At 37.4% G+C, this 19,038-nt stretch overlaps 2 protein-coding genes across 6 annotated transcripts in view; both read left to right on the top strand.

Annotated features, from left to right (window-relative positions):
• Nucleotides 1-765: 765 nt before the first annotated feature.
• DCP2 (decapping mRNA 2) lies at nucleotides 766-6,076 on the top strand. 4 transcript variants are annotated; one of them, XM_022086127.2, is made up of 8 exons: nucleotides 766-1,022; nucleotides 1,539-1,619; nucleotides 2,155-2,219; nucleotides 2,338-2,556; nucleotides 3,145-3,410; nucleotides 3,637-3,778; nucleotides 4,011-4,137; nucleotides 4,424-6,076. In XM_022086127.2, the coding sequence occupies exons 1-8, from the start codon at nucleotides 1,019-1,021 to the stop codon at nucleotides 4,594-4,596; spliced, it is 1,077 nt and encodes a 358-aa protein (XP_021941819.1). In that variant the 5' UTR covers nucleotides 766-1,018; the 3' UTR covers nucleotides 4,597-6,076. The 4 variants fall into 4 exon arrangements, with proteins under 4 accessions (XP_021941819.1, XP_021941817.1, XP_021941818.1 ...); XM_022086125.2 differs by having other exon boundaries at nucleotides 771-1,022; nucleotides 2,051-2,219; XM_022086126.2 differs by lacking the exon at nucleotides 766-1,022 and adding an exon at nucleotides 1,090-1,329 and having other exon boundaries at nucleotides 2,051-2,219.
• Nucleotides 6,077-7,029: 953 nt separating this feature from the next.
• Ptpmeg2 (Protein tyrosine phosphatase Meg2) overlaps nucleotides 7,030-19,038 on the top strand; it is a 52,021-nt gene continuing 40,012 nt past the window's right edge. For both annotated transcript variants that reach the window (XM_087344911.1, XM_087344910.1), the window contains exon 1: nucleotides 7,030-7,171. In XM_087344911.1, the coding sequence (XP_087201037.1) occupies nucleotides 7,139-7,171 (33 nt within the window). In that variant the 5' untranslated portion in view covers nucleotides 7,030-7,138. The remainder of the gene's footprint in view (nucleotides 7,172-19,038) is intronic.

The raw sequence follows: 19,038 nt of genomic DNA, 5'->3' as shown, positions 1-19,038 counted from the left end.
TAATCTACGACTTGTCGCGAGGATTGGACATTGACTTTGAATAACGTGTAATCGTCGGCTGTGGCATCAACTTGCGTAATGCTTTGTGGCAGTTATTGTTACGTACGAAATGAAATAAAGTGTTATCAGGGATTTGTGTAGGAATTTTGAGAAAAACATAATAAATATTAGTCGTTAAGGCTGACTGAAAGCGCTAGTCATACAGATATCTAATATAGTAAAACATTTATTTTATTTCTTCCCATTGCAGTGGTTCGGCAAATAACGCGACATACTGCATGGACCAATATATTAAACAAAACTCGGACACGGATAATTCCAGAGACATGGAGACTGTCAACAGTAAATGTGTACAAATGCTTACTGGGTCATTAGGCCTGAAGTGTACTTTGTTCAAGACATACACTAAGAGATAACGGAATCCCGTATGAAATGAACAATTCAGTTTTGGGCATAGAAGAAAAGTGTTCTATTTCATGTTTATAATTATCCAACTTTATTATTATGACATTTACTTTAAATATATTTATTATTTAAAATAAATTAAAATATAATATACTCCAATTCCATGTAGCAGATCTTGTCTGTCCTTAGCCTACCCGATCATAATAAAGAAAGTGAAAACAGAGACAGAGCAGGGGACAAAAGTAATAATTATTTATTTATGGTTATAAGTATAATATGAGGTGATAACTAAGTGACACACCCAGATGGCCTTCGCGGCACACCTATTTCACATCATTGGTGTATTTGGTAACCTACAAATCAACATTGCAAAGAGCCAAGGAGAATACTCTTTGCGCTACCCATGATTAATCTATGCATTTCCATAATAACGTTGCAGGGTATGTAACATCAAGAAGAGAAAATAACAAGAGTTCACAGAAGATAGAACTTTGCCTGTCCAGTGCCAGAGATGGCGAGGAAGGAAGGTTTTGTTGCAGTGTGTTAAACTTTATAGGCAGTGTAGTGAAAATATGAGTAGAGAAGTTTGGAGTGCTGGCGAATCACTTCTTTGATGGGCAAGTTATTTTTCCTTGCAATAAATTCTACGTTTAATTTTTTTTGTAGAAGGTCTCTTATGGTTTGTACTCAGAAAGTTTGATTTGTAACCGCCTTGATAAGCAGCAAAAGAAAAACAAAGAGCTTTCAACAGACATGATTTGTGACTGCAGTTCTTGTCTTCCATGCCATGACTTAGATTAAGAATGCTTACAAAAATAAGAGGACATGAAGAATAAGTTGCAGAAAAAACAGTGATTGCAGTAAAGCAGGCAAAATTAATACTAGGTAGAAACAGCCTGAAAGTAGGTGGTGATGGCACTGTCTGTGAGTAAATATGTTAATTCTTTTGATGCAAGGTGATAAGTTGTTACATACAAGAAGTAGTACAGATATTTGTGTCCTTCCTTCTTGGTTGTCTTTAATTGTTTCTTTGCATGCAGAATAGATGCAAAAATTGTGTGTTTTAAGAATCTTCAGGAATTGTAATTTAATATTATGTCATGACTGTAATGCCTTTTTTTAATTTCTTGCAGTGTCTGTTTATGCTTTGTTGTTCCAATGGAGATCACCACTGAACATTCAATTCCCTTGGATATTCTTGATGACCTTGGCAGGTATTTAATTAATTTTGTATGTGCTGTTAGATCATTTCAGTCTTAGAACTAATTTTTACTTCCTGTTATATTGCCTGTTGTTACTTATAAATACACTGAACTACATTAACTTTATATAATGGGAATAGGTGATTCAAACTGCTGTATTGTAGGTGCACCAGTTCACACTTTAACTCCTGGGCGAATGGTTTACTAGTTTGACACACAGGCAGTTGAATTATGCATAAGCCACAACACTTGGATGTCAAGGGTTAACTCATTCTATCGCACACTATATTCCTTGAACAGTTATAATTATTCCACTGCAAATGAATTATTTTTAATGTAAGATTGAGATTTTCATGGTGGTGAAGATGACAGGGTTGTGATGCCATGGTGACTTGATGGAAGATTTCTATATTTTTAATCTTTTTTTGTGCTTGTTTTTGCAGTCGTTTTATAATCAATGTTCCTGTGGAAGAGAGAAAAGATTTGGTGAGGATTTGTTTTCAAATTGAACTTGCACATTGGTACTACATTGATTTTTATTGTGCAGATGACAAAGTGGAAAAAAAGCTGAAGCCATGTGGTATGAAAGAGTTTACTGCCCATATGTTTCAAGTATGTTTTTTTATTGTTGTTTCTGCCTCTTTTATTATCATGTTTCATTGAATTACATTAATAATTCTGTTATGTGTTTTGTTTAACATTGTATGTGTTAATTTTTAATGTTATGTAGCACATACCATTCCTGAAACCACATTCAAAAAACCTTGATTCAATATTGGAACAATGGCGAGATTATAAGCAGGCTGTACCAACATATGGTGCCATATTACTCAATGAAGATCTTTCACAAGTTCTTCTTGTCCAGAGTTATTGGTCTAAAACATCCTGGGGTTTTCCTAAAGGCAAAGTGAATGAGGAGGAAGATCCAATACGCTGTGCTGCCAGAGAGGTAATTCTGTTTTAATTTTATAATGGTGTCATGGTGTAAAAATGAGGGATTACACAGAATAAATGAATGAGATTTGAGGTATGTCTCTCTAGGTTGTTGTGCTGTGTAGTCTGGTAGAAGTTTACCAGTGTTTTAGAGGTGCTTGCTGCCTCTATTATCAGGGCAATTGCATCAACTTAGAAGACATTCATCTTCATCATATGTGAATGTTTAAGTTGATGATATTGCATATAACATTTAGTGAATATTTAATCATACAATATTTGGCATTCATAACTTTTACAAAATAAACTGATGTCATATAAATTGTTCGTATAATGTAGGAATCATTTTTTCTGTCTTTGGTTCAGGTTTATTAATTTTAGTCAGTTTTATTTTCTCATACTATAATTCTAATTTTTAGATTTTTAATGACATTATTGGTTGTTAAGTATTGACATATAATAGGGCATTAACTTATTTGAAACTTACTGTAAAGTGGAATTTGTAAATATTTTCTAGTATCTTTGGTTTGGCAGCAGAGTTTTAAGTTTCTCTGTTCCTGTTATATGTCACATGTATTGTCGTTTCCCATAATTTCTTTTTCAGGTTTTAGAAGAAACTGGCTTTGATATGAGCAAGATGATTGATAAGAATGAGTATATTGAATCAACAATTAATGATCAATTGGTACGTCTCTACATCATATCTGGGATCCCACAGGACACAAAGTTTCAGCCTCGGACCCGAAATGAGATTAGGAGCATCGAATGGTTTACGATTGCCGAACTTCCATCCAGTAAGAAGGACAATTTGCCAAAACTTAAAATAGGTGTTGCACCAAGTGGATTATTCATGGTTATGCCATTTGTTAAGTGAGTAGCATTCCTAACCACAGTATGAAATTTTATCCAATATGTAATCAGAAACATCAAAATGCTTTCTAGCTGGTTTGCTAGAGATGAATTATTTCATTTAATTGTACATAATAATGAAAGAGAGAGCAACTTTCGCCTCCTCTTCCGATCATAACAGTGTTTTTTTAATACGATTTAGATATCTTAAAATTTTATTTGGTGTTTTTATATATTTATTTTGCAGACGGTTGAAGAGGTGGATTTTTGATAAGCAACAAAAGGGAGCGCAAGGAACAAGAAGACACAGGCACAGATCAGTGGGTGATGCTGAAACAAATCTGCCTAAGAACAAAAAGCAACAGCAGCAATTTGCTCAAGCTATTCAGGTAAGAACTTTAAAAATGTTGGCAGGATATATAAGCAAAATTAGCATCTTCAAAGAAGTGTTTTAAAACTGGTTTCGTATCTTTCATATTAATGTATTAAAGTTATGAATGCAAAAGTGAGTATATTAATGCAATTTAAATGGCTTAGAATGCTGTTAAAACGAGAAATTCTTTTAGTGTAATGTATCTTGACCATTATTTTGTTATTTTTATTATATTATTTTATATGTAGGCTGAGATACAAGATTTTCAGTTGATGCGTCAGCAAAAAGCATCTAATTCTTCTCCTCCACGAAATATACGTCGCCAGGAGAATTCCCGAACCTTTAAGCCAAGCTTCAAGCGACAGTTATTTGTTAGTAAGTAATGTCACAGTTCGTTGTTACGATATATGGATTTGTTACCAAGTCTGTTGTTGAGTTACAGCATGTTCATGAATTATGGCACTGTGTAACATTTTGTGATGAAAGACATTTTTGGTTAACCCTACAGACTGCTATGTGGTGAGGTCATATTTTGACCTCACTATATTTGTTTTAGCAAAAGGAGTTTTCAAACTTGATTTACAATTCAAAGATGCTAGAAAGATGTGCATTTGAAATTAAAAAGTATGGTAATGTAATGTGTAGCGTGTGTTTACTTTAGATGAGGAAGAGAGATCGCGGAATCGACACCAGCACCATAATAGTAGCGGTACATCTTCTAGTACTGGAACAGGTCATGAAAAGAATAATCCTGATTTCTTGCAATTCAGTGCTGCATCATGGCTGAATTTCAGGTTTGACCAGCGAGCAATCTTGGACTGCCTCACTACATGAGTGTCATTTCTTTTCCAATCAAGTAATTGTTGTTATGATCTCTTAATGTCACATTACAAGGTATATTGAAACACTGTATTTGTACTTATGGTACTAGTCTCTTTTGGTACAGTTTAAGCTCTCTTGTGCCACTGAATGAGTTGTATAAGTACTGGCTTATGTTTTTAAATGTAACAAGTATTTTTTAGATATGCATTCTTTAATTTGGGATTTGAAGCAGAAACAGACATGATGCCAGGTAGCTTGTACTGTGCTGGAGACAACTGGAATGTGTGATATCAGCTATGAATGTAAACAGTTTTGTTTTCTCCAACAAATCAGAATAACTATTTGTATATCATGGTTCTTTTATTTGTGAGAACTGCTTTAAAATGATCTGAACTCTTTGTAGTCCATAATTAGGAAATCTATATGGAAAACCAAACAGTCCAAATTGTATGTTATAGCCAGAACTCTGAACCATGCAAAAGAAAAGAAAGAAATGGTCAGATGCAACCTTCACTTTTACCCCCATAAGAGACATGTACTTAAAACTGACAAGGTATATTATTATTCCACAAAGAGTGAAAGTAAGACACAACAGAATGCTGTTTGTTCTGTGCATGTTTTTATTTTTTTAAAATAATTTTTCAAGTTTTTAACCTGTCAGTACAATCATTATTATTCATAACAACATATATGCTAATCAGTATATGTGTCATTCGGTGTTCAATGTAAAAGAGAAATACAGTAAAACTTCAGACTTCATTATTTTGTTTTTAGTTAATTTAAAATACTCTGCACTTCAAAGTAATGCCATTCACAATCAAAAGTACTTGTTCCATAATATATGTTTAATATTTTGAATAATTTTAAGGTGCATTATTTGAAGTAGGACTTTCATCTCATGATATTTGGACTAACAATAGGTTTTGACACTGAAATTATTGAGTCATTTCACAAGTGACAAGTGCCTGTTTTTCAACTTACACAGCCATTTTTCCCTTGTTGTGACATCCAAAATAACACTATGTAAGATTGCAGTATGGCATGGAAGCAAAACTAAATGCAGATGGTCAATCAGCAGTAATAGTTTTATTTTCCTGCTGAAGCTATAAAGTAGTTGATACTACACTGTCAACAGTTTAATCGTTCTGTTACTATGGAAGGAAAATTGTTACCTGAAAACTGACATCCAGTTCTATTGAGTGATGGTATATTTTCTTTTGAAGTCAGTTATTTAATAAATAATTTTTTGTTATTACATAAGTATTGCTATTTTGAAGAGCCTTGGAACAATTACACATAGAACAAACAATGATACTAACATGTGTAATAAGATATGTTCACGTGAGATGCAACTGACTGCTGGATTAAATGATTAACATATCTGTATATACATGCTGCTGCTGACTGTATGATGAAGTCTTATAAAAGTGAATTTATGTAAAATTGTTTCTGTTATGTATTCTGTAATTAAGTAAAAAGATATAACATGTGACAGTGGTTAATATCATTTGTTGATTTGTGGTGCTGTATTTTATCTTACGAACAAGTATGTGATGATTATATACCAAATATTGCATTAGGGCTAATTTATTACAAAGCCCAGTTCAGATAAAGAAGGCAAGTATAGACTTTGTTTTGGATTAGTATGTATACTTCCAGAAGGGAAAGTGTTAAGAATAGATGCAGAAGCAGTAATAATTTTTATGACATTAATGAGGTTACTAAAGTCTGTACAATGTGACATTTCAGTGATGAATTCTTTGTCATACTCGCACTATTGAACCTATTAAACAGGACTTTGCAATTTAGCTTACTTTTCATATTTCATAAGTGAAGATAAAATAATGGTAGAAATTTGTATGTATCCAGTTGTGTATGTATATGTAAGTGTTGAACTAATGGATGGATTTTTATGAAACTTTGTATGAACATCATGCCATTGTCAACCATTCCTGCCTCTTTATACTTTTGTGATTTTGGGTTGTGAATTACGTGGACTTTTAGGTGAGTGTGTTGGATGAATGTACTACCTCCATCTTGAGGCCTTCAGCCCATCCATCTATAAGTTCACCCAGCATCACAACCAAGAACATCATCTTGGTCAGTTTTATTGCCATGAGAACCTCAAATCATCCTTTGTACTTGGTTATCAATGACTTCAGCCACGTAAGCCTTTGAGGTGCGAGCAGCAGTAGAGTTACTTAGTGTAAGACAGACATTTTGAGTAATAATTGGTTTTAAGACTTAAACTTTCATACAGATAAGTGTCAATGAATGGTTGACAGTGGGGTTAGGTGAATTGAAAATAAGGCTCCCAAGGTACAAATGTCCAGTTTCAAGTCATTTAAGAACATTTTTAATGGTGGAGAAAATAAGGATCAGATATATTTTAATTTCATACAAATAGTGATTAAGGAATTGCACAGCAAACGTCTGTTTAACGTAAAGCAGAAGTAACGGACGTATTAACAACATTTAAAACTTTCCACCGGATGCATTTCCGGTAACAAAAGAAAGGAGCGTTGCTTTCGAGTTCGAGAGTAGAATCGCCAAGATGGCTGCTGCTCTGTCCATGGAGCAAGAGCAGGTGAGAAGTAATTTTTTAACTTATGTGTTGTTTTTAAATAAATACTTGCTCGTGAGTACCATGAAAACTGAGTTTTTGCTCTGACGGATTAAGCATCGTATTAGAGTTGCATGAAAATGAGTTACCCATCGAAAATGAAAGTGAAACAAGAATGAGTTGCACGTCTTGCATGTCGAGTGATAACATTCTTATAATTTGTGCGTGATCGTGTATTGAAGTAAGTTCCACAAGGTAGCTGTTTACTACATCTGTGTACTGTAGTAAGTTCTTCAAGCATCAGTGTTATTTAGTACGAAATTATTGGGGCTGATGTAATTACATATTGTCGTGATTTATTTTTTGAGTGCACCAAGGACACATGGTTCTGACAGAACGCATGGGATTGCACATGTGGATCTGAATTATATTTATTCCTAAAAGTGGACGTGTAATTGAATGTTGGCTTGTGACAATGATAATTATAATTTTAAATTTAGAACTTTGTTAACTGATAGCAAAGAAGGTAAAACCTTCGCTGTAGCTATGAAAACACTGACTACCTGTGGCTCCGAAAGCCAGTGAATCGTTATTTACAGAATGACGGGTCAGACCGACGAGATTGTCCCAAGGGATGGCACTATTGATCGAAGCTTGCCTCCTCACTCAGCCAGTTTCACGAATTGTTTATACTTTTCCTGCATTCTTTCTTTCGTCTTTCCGTCGTCAATGCACTTTTAAAGACAGATAAAATACAGATTGTATTATCTTCTATGTATTTTGCGTAGTTTTGGTTTCTAACAGTTTTTCAAAAGTATGTGTATGAGCATTGGGCTTGAAAAGTAGAGTCCTCTGAATTCAGCAATGCCAGATAAATAGAATCACTTTGTATATTTCGAATTGCATCTCTGTGTGGTTATTTTTCTTCTGTTTGTGTTGATATAGTGCAGTGATACGCAACCGGTGGCCCGCGGCACACCGGTGTGTCGCGGAACCACCAGTGGTACGCGTACCTTAAGTTCCGAAACGCTGTATTAAATGGACACAACCACTTCGCAGCAAAACGTGTACCTCCCGTTTACTTTTAATGCCAATCTATGTATTTTTCTGCAGTCTACATCAAAAATATGAATAAGTATCTTCAATTTGAAATATTTACACATAGTAAATAAATTTTGGATCAAACGGTGGGAAATACTATATTTTAATTTATTTCAAATAATGAATATATTTAAAATAAATGATGTGGTTTAATGGAGTAAACACCAACGTTTCGAGAACCATCTTCGTCCTCAGGGTCCTACCCTGGGTATGTTATACTTAGTCACTGTTAAAGCTTTGGATCATGTATTACCTTGATTAACATTTGACTGCTTATAGATGCCAACCTATAAATAATATAAAATTTTGGTCTTGAAGAGTGTGATAAAAGCCTGTTGTGTGCAACTGTACCTCTGTTAAACCAGACTAAAAATTAAAAGTGTTCTTTGTAGGGAGAAGTAGGTAATGATAATTTTTAGTGATGACATTGAATTTAATGGACGCGAATTGTTAAAACTTGAACTAGCACATCATCTGTTCGCATTACTGTGGACAGTGAAGGGATGTACTAGTTTCATTCACATACAAACGCCCACTGCTTGAGGAGTGACGTAATTATTTACGAGGATGCTCAAATTAATGAGTCAATCTAACGTCACTGGGTGGTCTGTGCAGCATATAAGGAAGGCCTTATACAAAGTTTAAGATGAATTGTCGAAACCGTTTTGCAAGAAGAGAGATGATGCATAAAGGGAGACATGTGAAATTCCAGGCCCCTCATATCTGCCAAAAAAACCCCTGATAGTTCAGTTTGTATTAATTGTGTGCTTAGTGTTATAGTATAGATTGATATTTATGTAGGAGCAAAGCCTGTAAAACAGCTTATTTTATCAGGAGGAAATTAGGAATTATTGCCAAGTTGAGTAGGCTGGTTTTGCGCCTAACACATTTTGCTAATAATAGCAATTCTGAAGCTTTAACGGCGACAAAGTATAACAAGTTCTTCTCGGGCTACCAGCTACAAAGCAGAATCGAATCTGTGGAATGCTGTAACGAGTATCGTCCATTATACTGTTGCCCAATGGTAGTAGTAGCAGTAACACTCGAAAATAAATTTAAATTATTCATTTTTAATTTTTGCACGCCATATTATTGAAGTTTAACATCAAAAGTAGCTCAGACTGTATAGCGTGATTGATTAATGTTCAATTGGAAAGGACGTGGAAAGATACGGGCGTAGCATTGTTTCAATTGCTATCCCGGAATTTGCTGGAAGAAACGGAGGAAAACCATAGAAAATCTCTCTCAGGAAATTTGAACCCGGAACTTCTCGAATATGGAACGTAGTGGCAGCCATTTTAGCAGCTGCTACATTTCGGAAGTCTTCCTTATCAACAGGGTAGGAAGTGGATTCCGTTGTTCCGTTTCCTAGACAGGATGGCAATTCTTCACGTAGCCAACTCGGGAAATGACGTGTTTTAGCCATAACACGGGTTCACTAGTTAAAGCAGAAGTCAAAGAGAAGTGTTGACGGAATATTTATAAACAGACGAGAATCATAGTTTTGTCACGTATCGGCATCCGAAGGACATTTGATTCAATTTTTTGACATAAATACGTCTATAAGGAAGGGTCATTCGGCAAAAAAATGGAACGGAAAAAGGAAACGAAAAAGTGTAACCTGGTTACCTAGGAAACGTCATCTGTTTACTCGGCATTGTTGTTACCTATTTTGTTTTTATTTGTAGTGTTCTGTCTGACAACAGGTCCATATGAACAGGTTCCTTCCATCCTTTTCTCGGACTGGGACCTGTTCATATACGTTCTTGGCAGATGATCCAGAAGTGGTTTGCCATTGCCTTCTTCTGTGTGTGAATGGAGTAATTGTTGGGATGCCACGGAGAAACCGGAGAAGCCCCCGGAGGAAATCTCCGTGTTGCCTAGACCACGGGCCTTGCCCAACACAAGTTATAAATTCGGGCAAAGGAAATATTTAGAATAAAGCTAATATATAAACTTCCTTTCCGTATAGACGTATTTACGTCAAATTCTCCGGAACCTTGGTTCCACTGACAACTTTTTATCTCCGAACGTCTTAAGACCGTCTATGTTTAGATTATGGATACGGTATGAGACGAAGTAGGGGCTTCAACCCATGGCCTGCCAGTCGCATGCATTTCACTGATGTCTCATTGTGAGGCCCGCTTACATTTCTGCAATACTTTGTCACTCTGTATACTGAAAAACAGTTACGCCAAAATTATTTTAAGTTTAAACTGATAATTAATACAAATTACGTATCAACAGATTTAATAAAATTGTTGAAAAAATATGTGAATCTGTTTGTAACAGTAAAGTTGTACCGTTACACGCCATAGAGGCCCTTGGGAGGCGAGAAGGTAAAGCTCCAACTCGGTCTTGAACTCGGCATTAGGTGGAAGTGAGTGGTCTGTTTCACGCCCCGGTCGCTTTATCCCAGAGGAAATAACCCCGGTACCCATTAGATAGGAGGTTACGTAGCCCTAGAGACGGTCTGGATGCACATGCTGGAAGAAAAATTCTTAGCCCATATGCGAGATCGAACCCCGGTCTTCCAGCCCGTAGTCAGACACTGCACTACGTTACCCAGGCTTATATAGTGACAGGCTTTGTACCTGCCGTGAAGTTTCGGTAAACTGAATTAATTTATAAGACGGCGACCCGGGAATCGATAAAAGTGGTGAATATTGCCTCATGTCATAAAACGTGATATAAAATATCATACTTCCGTAAAACCCTAAGATCTTATAAATTGATGTGTATAAAAATAGGATTTGTAAAGTAAGATTTATAAATACGTATAATGCAGGAGATGGAGTCATTAAGACCAGAGCGTCATGCTCCTCCATCTATGTTTTGTATGAGGCAGACTTAATCCGTTCATTCAGGAAGCCTTAAGTAAAATAATTAGCATGTCTACTCCATATAAACCTTACGTGATAATTAGATCTTTAGTTTATAACACCAAGAAACGAAGTGAGTCTTCTGATGTGGAAAATGAAGAATAGACATTTGCTAATGAAAATTGTCTCTCTTTTTTTAAAATTCTTGTAATATGATAATTATAATGGAATGAGAACTAGGGTCGTCTGCGTGTTGCAACACTGAGTTCCGTCAATTCTGCATGTTCGCCAAAGCCGAAGCAGGGACTTTGTTCCTGGACCAGTAGAGCGTGTTCATCTTGCTGTGACGGGCAGACCGACAACTCCGAGTGACCATACAGGGGGTTCACGGGCGTGACTTGTTGCGGAGGTCATTTGCCTCTCTCGTCGCTGTGCTCGCTAGCTTAGCTCATTAGGAACGCCACCAAATCGTATCGTTTTAGTGTGTAGTCAGGTTTGGAGTTGTTAGTGTTTTTGATTATTGAGAACCAGAATTCCATGTACGGCGTTTGGATACTTTTTCCCTGTATTATTATTATTGAGTGTTCTGTCTGACGACAGGTCCATTGCTCTGCCCAAAAAGAGCTCTCCAGTTTTCCCTATTCTCAGCTTCTCGTTTTAACTCCTGAAACTTCAACTTCTTTCCTTGTTTAAGGTCGGCCCAGTCCTCGCTTTCCTTCAACCTGGCCTTCGATGATATCACTCAGTAACTCATTCCTTCTCATAATATGTCCCAGCCAGTTAGCTTTCCTTCGTGTAATCGCCTGCAGAATGTTTCTTCGCTCGTTGACTCTCCTCAATACTTCTTCGTTGGTCACTCGATCCGTCCACCTGATCTTCTCTATTCTTCTCCAACACCACATTTCAAAACTCTCCAGGTACTTCTGTTCCTTCTTCCTGTATAAGATGCTAAAAGAAAAACATGTCATCTACTTTTCAAATTCCATGTTATACGAATAACTAACAGTTTGGAGCAGTCGTCACATCCGGTTTCTTCAAGATCCGTTTTGATAATTTTCTGCCATATCCCGTCTGGGTTTCGATAAATATATTGAAAGAACAATACATTTATATTGTTTTAAACATTGCACGTAAACCGATGTGCCTGGTTCAACACATAGGAACCAACTTTTGCTTTCCTCGTGCGATTCTGAAAGGAACTGGAGCTATTTCTGGAGTGGAGAGACCGGATTAGAGGAGCAGATGTGTGATCTGTCTCTCACAAGTGAGTGGCAGAAGTTAGGTGAGATACGTTGTAGGGAAGAAGTTTTCGTAAAGGCACAACGCGTATCTCTGTGTGGTCTACACAAAGTATACTTCATGGAGATTAGTCGAAACAAATAACTTGCTTCAAATAACGTGTAACTTAATGGTAGAAAAAAAAATTGTCCTTGCTAATGGGCAAAGCCATTATAACAGTCTTTTGAAGTGGATTATGCGTCTCCTCTGTGCAACACCGACCTTCCTATTTTACTTCGCAATTCTATACAGTGACAAATAGTTTTACATTTCTCTGCCGTGAGATCATTTTACCCGAATTCAACAGAAGCCTTTTTCAGGTGCACACGTAACTCCTACTCAGAAATTGACTTTGTGGGCGTCGGAACGTACCATACCAGAGGCGAGTGTGGCTGTGAGTAACGAACGTGTTGTTAGGAATTCTGATTAGTGGAGGAAAGTTTTCTATAGAATTTTAAAAGAACAGGAAGTTCTCCTTTAAAACGACACGTTGAACACTTAAAGAAAAATTCTCATCTAACAGGGAACTATGACATAGTTTAAGAACAATCAGTACTTAACCTATTACCGGCACAAACGCTTTGACCTGCCTTCAGCTTTATTTCCTTCTTAATAAATTTTAAGGGAAAGGGATCTTCTGTATGAGACTGTAACGTATGATATTCTGTCTGACTTCTTTACTGCATAACTTGTCTACATTTCTAGATGATCGTAAGCCAACTTTTTATGTAATATTTTAAGTAGATGGGCTCATATCACCGGTGTTCGAAATCATTGTCTCTAAAAGAAGTGCCCAGGGCAGCTTCCCGACATTGTTTCCACGTAGGCCTGTCTAAAATATGAGCACATGTTCTCACTTCATGCAAATAACATGGCTAATTACGCGGCAGTCATAAAGGAAGTGGATGGTAATATACCCTTTGGGTAGGAAAAGGGTGAAATGAACGAGAATAATGCAGTTTTCCACAACGCAAACTGAAGACGCCAATTATAATCCTGCTTAAACACGCTGTGAAAAATCCTGTGAATTAGGCCTGCGTGTTGATCGCATGTGGGAAAAAAAAACACCGGTTTGAATTATTTGTTAAAGCGAAGGTGATACGAAGACAATTCCAACCACGGAAGTATATCTGCATCATGGGCCGAGCCGTGATAATTGAAGCGTGGTGCTAGGTGGTCACCCATCCAAACATGCGTGACCATACGCTTGTATTCATATCTTGACCGTATTAGCTATTTCTGCAACCCCTACACGGCCTAAAATGTATGTATAATCATGTTACCTTCTGACCTGTTTATGCTACGCGAACAAACTTTATACTGCCAGTTTATTTATTTTTATTTAGTGTTCTCTCTGACGACAGGTCCATATGAATAGGATACTTCCATCCTTTTCTCGGACTGGGACCTGTTCATATACGTTCTTGGCAGATGATCCAGAAGTGGTTTGCCATTGCCTTCTTCTGTGTGTGAATGGAGTAATTGTTGGGATGCCACGGAGAAACCGGGGAAGCCCCCGGAGGAAAACTCCGTGTTGCCAGTACATATGTAAAATAACCTCTGAATAAAATCTAAACTACGAAAATATGCAATTCATCGTTATTATTTTGTATTTAATTAAAGTTACATCTTATATGAAACGAATATAGTAGACTGTACTTTTCCAAAATGTGTTCAAATGAGATGCATTTAAATGTGTGCATTTACATCTTATAGATCACTCATCCCTTTATAAATAGGCAAGGAATTCGTTTAATCAGTGTTATTCTCGGTGTTTCTTCATTCTGCTGCTTGTTGAATTTGCTGATAGATGTATTGGTGGTTATGACTTAGTTATGACTTCCGGCTCCTTACGAAGTTGATGGAAGACTAGTGCGCACATGAAATTTCGCATAAACTGCAGTGAACGAAAAACTTCGAGACAAACAGGATGTCCTCCCATGAGCTCCCCAGTTCTCATTCTTCCTTTCATTTGCAGTCCCTATCTGATGACGTACTATGCGGGTCACAGCGATGCAGGACGTTCAAGTTAGTGCAGGGGTGGTAATAACGAAACTTGGTTGGTGTAAGTACAGCAGCCTTTATGCATGACGAATTTCATTATTTATTTTGTGGTTCAAATGAAACGAAATTTAATTAAATTCAGTTCCGTTGAAATTATTGTAGAGGCAAGGATAATGTCTGAAATAAACTACGTAAGTTGAGAATGGAGAATAAGCCTCTTATAGGAATTACTTCTTTAATGTGTGCCTCATAGTGTTTGAGGTGTTAAGGAGGAATGGTCTGGATCCTATTTAGGGCGGATGGTGAAATAATGCGTCCAGAATTTTCGTGGAGAATCTCTTTGAAGATGTCCCCTCGGGCAACCAACCGCGTCAACTCGGAGAATTTTGTCACTGCTAGTCGCCTCGAAAGCTTAAAGTAATTTGTTGCGTGTAGTTTGGTAGAAGTTTAGCGGCGTTTCAGAGGTACTTGCTGCCTACATCATCAGGGTGACTTATCGTTCTGCCGTCGCCCCGATAATGGAGGTAGCAAGCACCTCTGAAACATCGATAAACTTCGATCAGAAGTCATCTTCATGTTATACTGGGTTTAAAATGGTGATGTGTTTAGTGTGGGCTATTAATTAGGCCTGTAATGATTCGATGAACGTTTAATGGTACAATTTGTGCTGTTTAGATTAAAACCCTCAGATTTTCCATACTTATGTGTGATGGAAGTTTTAGATGTTGGATGAATGTAAAGAATGTAGTAAAGAAGAAAATTGCCACATGTCCTATTTTTATTATTAGTGACAACACGATGTGTCAGTATGATGACAGCCGACCACCTGAAGACGGGAGTAGAGCCAACTCCCAAAACATCGTGTATATCAACTCAGATAATGGCAGGCACAGTGCACATGTAACGAATCAATCAGTTGTCGTTGGTCGGGCTCTCATAGAAGGAACAAATCTCTCCTGGCTTATGTGTTAGGCCACAGACATGAGCTTCCCAAAGTTGAACGACTTACATTACCACGTTTTCTTGTTGCCTAAGAGTAGCAAACGTTATTTCGTTTATATATGTTGGCAGTGCTTTGAGCTTTACTGTAGTTACGCCTCGGAACACGTGTACACTGTCAGCCTTTTAAGCTCATGTTTGATTTGCTTGCTTCCGGCGAGATCCTCCTCATAGCCACACGGAACCCTGGCCGGAGATATTTGTCATTCAGACGTAGGACCTCGACATACGGAGAGTAGTGAGCATGCTCGCACAATTGAAGTTCAATAGCCTCCGCGTTGTGGTTGAACTTGTTAGTACCTAAACTTTATCGGACACGTTCTTTTTTAACTATTCACTTACGGTCGATACCCTATTTACAAAGTACTTAACTTATCATCTTCATGTTAATAGAAGTGGATTCATTATTGTAGGCCCTGTATAAGTAACAAATACCGCACTAGCTGTCGAGTGGTTAGCACTCTTTCGTATTCGGGAGGTGTCGGGTTCAAAGACAGGTCCGGGAACCGACTATCCTGACTGAAGATTTTTTTTCTTAGTCCAGCCAGGCAAATGCCATGATAGCGACTTAAGTTAGGCCACTGCTGATATACTGAAAGCGTCGTTAAACAAGCGGTAACAATAAAATTAAGTAAGTTCACATTCGAACATGTTTCTTGGGCGACTGTGGCTGTAAAATTACTATCTGATGATAACTGTCGCATCTTAATTTATGAGATCAAAGGAACTTCAGGTATTGTCGTCATAGGATATATTTCCATCTCCACTGACCTCTTCAATCATTAAACTCGCCGTTTGTTGCAGGGCATTCATATTCTGCAAGTTCTTTCGTCACGTATCCTCCGTAAAATTTATTTACGAGTTTCGCTCTTTCCTGTTTTATCCTCATATATCACTTTAATTACTTATTAACTGCCTTCTAGCGTTTATTGCATACGAGGACCTGGGAACAACAGTGGGCTAACCCATATTTTTGGGAAACTCGAAATGAAATCTCATTATCGCATTCTGTTTTAGCACAGAGGCTGGCTAAGCCACACGTTTTTTATCTAAAAGTTTGTGGCTTTTAGAACATTACAAAGTGCTATTAGGCTAACAGGTTTTCTCTTTTAATAAAGTGGATTAAGACCACTGTTGCTTGCAGATTATAATAAACTGGGATTAGCTCATGTAAGACTTGAAGCTTTCACGGCGACTGAACTCAATAAAATATTCTCGGGCAGCAAGCTGTGTCGATTGTGGACAAACGTTGTGGGCTTTTGTCCACAGCTGTTGCGGTTTATCGCCCGAGATTTCATTGAGATTAGCTCCTCACCACTGTACTCAGTATCCCTGTCAGGATACGTCTGGTTGTCCTGATTTCTGCTATGTTGCTCCAGCTGTCGCTTGTTTGATACGTGATATAATATTATGGTTTTCAAAGCATCTGTTCAGTCTATTAAGGCCTACTTTAATAGACATAATTACATGTTCAGTATATAATAGTTGTCTAGTTCCCCTACATTTAGACTGAGTTTATACTCAGAACATCGAAGTTCTCGAAAGAACGTTCTTTCTGCAACGTAGAGGATGACCATAACGACGTCAGTAGGTGCAAGCAGAATAATTAGATTCAGGATTGTTAAAATATTCTCCTTGCAGCAGTAATATTTTAGTCTGTTATTATTTATTTTCTGTCATCTATTGATATAAATAAAAATGCCTTCCCACAGAATCCTAGTGATTTCTCAACATATTTTGGTAATATACCTCCATATTGTTATTTCTGGAATATCCAGTTTGTGTTTTTGGTTTTGTTTGGATGGCAGGGCAGTGGTTGGTAGCAGAACTCCACCATTCATTGTGTTATGAAGGGAACGTTTGAGCTTAGTAAATTTCCCCCCCACTGTCCTAGTAGTCAGTCGATGGTTGCTAGGTAACAATGGGAGCATTTCTACGGTGATGGTCGCGGGTGTTGATCCAAATAAGTAACAGCTGCAATCATTAAAATAAAAAAAGCATCCATCAGTTTTGTTTACGGGTATCGGAAAATTATACTACTGTAACGAAAAATAAATAGCAGTGAAATGTAGATTATTGCCCTATGAATATACCCGAAGGTGGCTGGTAGAAGTTTACCGACGTTTCAGAGGTACTTGCTACCTCAGTTATCAGGGCGTTAATGATGGAGAAAGCGGGTACGTCTGAAAGCATTGTAAACTTCTATCAGAGTACGCGACGTAACAACTATGAAGACAGCTGGCTGTCTTCATATTCGTCGCAGTGAGAACCTGGAATCTCGTTTGCGAATGTACGTGTACCTTGTGAGAAGTGAGGGAAGTGAGATCAAGGAAGTGAAAGTTCAATTATCTTCTGCACCGGAAACCGAAATAGGCCTAAACCTTTTAAGCTTCTCATTGGCCCTCGTCCATAGGTATTACTTTGGTTCTCATTGTAACTTCTGGGAGGTGAAGAACCGTGGAACATTACATTTGGTCAACTTCTTGTTAAAATATGCCAATTCTTCTCAACAGACGAAACCATTTAAAGGAATGTGTACAATATACGTTTTTCGCAGAACTTGGTAATTGTTCACTTCAGGTTCTGTACAATTGTGAAATTCGTAGCGGTTTTATCTCACGGAAAGGGTTCGGTTCACCGAACGTTGTGGCCGAGTGGTTAGTACTCCTGTTTCCTGTTCGGTAGGTTCCGGGTTCGAATATCGGTCAGCAGACCGGCTATCTTGCCTGATGTTTTTCGTGATTTCTTTTAGTTCCCCCAGGCAACATCCGGAACATCGCCTTAAAATAGGCCACGACAGCTTCCATATCCTTTCCAGTTCATTATTCATTTCCATCGGACCTTTAGTCTGAATACTGAAAGGGTTGTTAAATAAACGAAATAAATAGATACGATTCGGTTGGTATTCCTGATATGAGATTTCTTTACCAGGTATGACGAATTGAATATTTCGTACGTTGTGGCGCTCGGTGTCATGATTATTTAACAGTAAACTAAAGTGCAAGTATGATATTGCTATTTTATATTGTAAATAAAACCTACATCAACGTATTTTTCGCGGATCTCTGATTATTCCTGTTGGAAATTGTTCGCAACTCAGTACTTTTTTGCGAACACCGTGTTGATACTATTGAAGGCAGCTAATTGAAAGTCGAAAATTTCCTATGGCTTCTCTAAAATCGGTATAAATGTGGTTTTGTCTTCTACGCTTCGGTCTCGAAAGTTGTCTCTTCTCTTTGGGGGTTTCCGACAAGACTTTTGTATGTATTTCTCACTTCCTCTACATTGTCATTTCGTTCTTCACGTAGACACTGCAACAGTATTCCACGAGTAGCCCCAACTTCATTATGTATTTTTTTTAGAATTTTATTAACTTTTCTCGAGTCCATATATCTTCACCAGTGCATGTTTGTTCTTCCTTGAGATACATATCGGATTGGTTTCGCTTTGAGGGAAGAAAGAATATTGAAGGAGATATTTGGACAAAAGAGTGGCGAAGAAACGAAGGTATTTGGAAAATTACATGATGAGTGCATGCCGTGATGGTACCGCGAAACTGGACTTTCAATTAAAAATGGAACTCTGACAAGATCAAGATATAAGCCTACTTGTTGTTTAAATAAATCGTTTTCATGTTGCACGAGTGTGTTCCTTTTGCTATATGGCCAGTCTTGTTCTCGCAGCCAC

This window comes from Zootermopsis nevadensis, unplaced genomic scaffold (genome assembly GCF_977971745.1).
Source record: "Zootermopsis nevadensis isolate Lab colony 2312 unplaced genomic scaffold, Znev_1.0 Znev_ptg000008l, whole genome shotgun sequence".
NCBI lineage: Eukaryota > Metazoa > Arthropoda > Insecta > Blattodea > Termopsidae > Zootermopsis > Zootermopsis nevadensis.
Note: the sequence above shows the minus strand (reverse complement) of the source record. Positions and strands in the feature narration are given on the sequence as shown.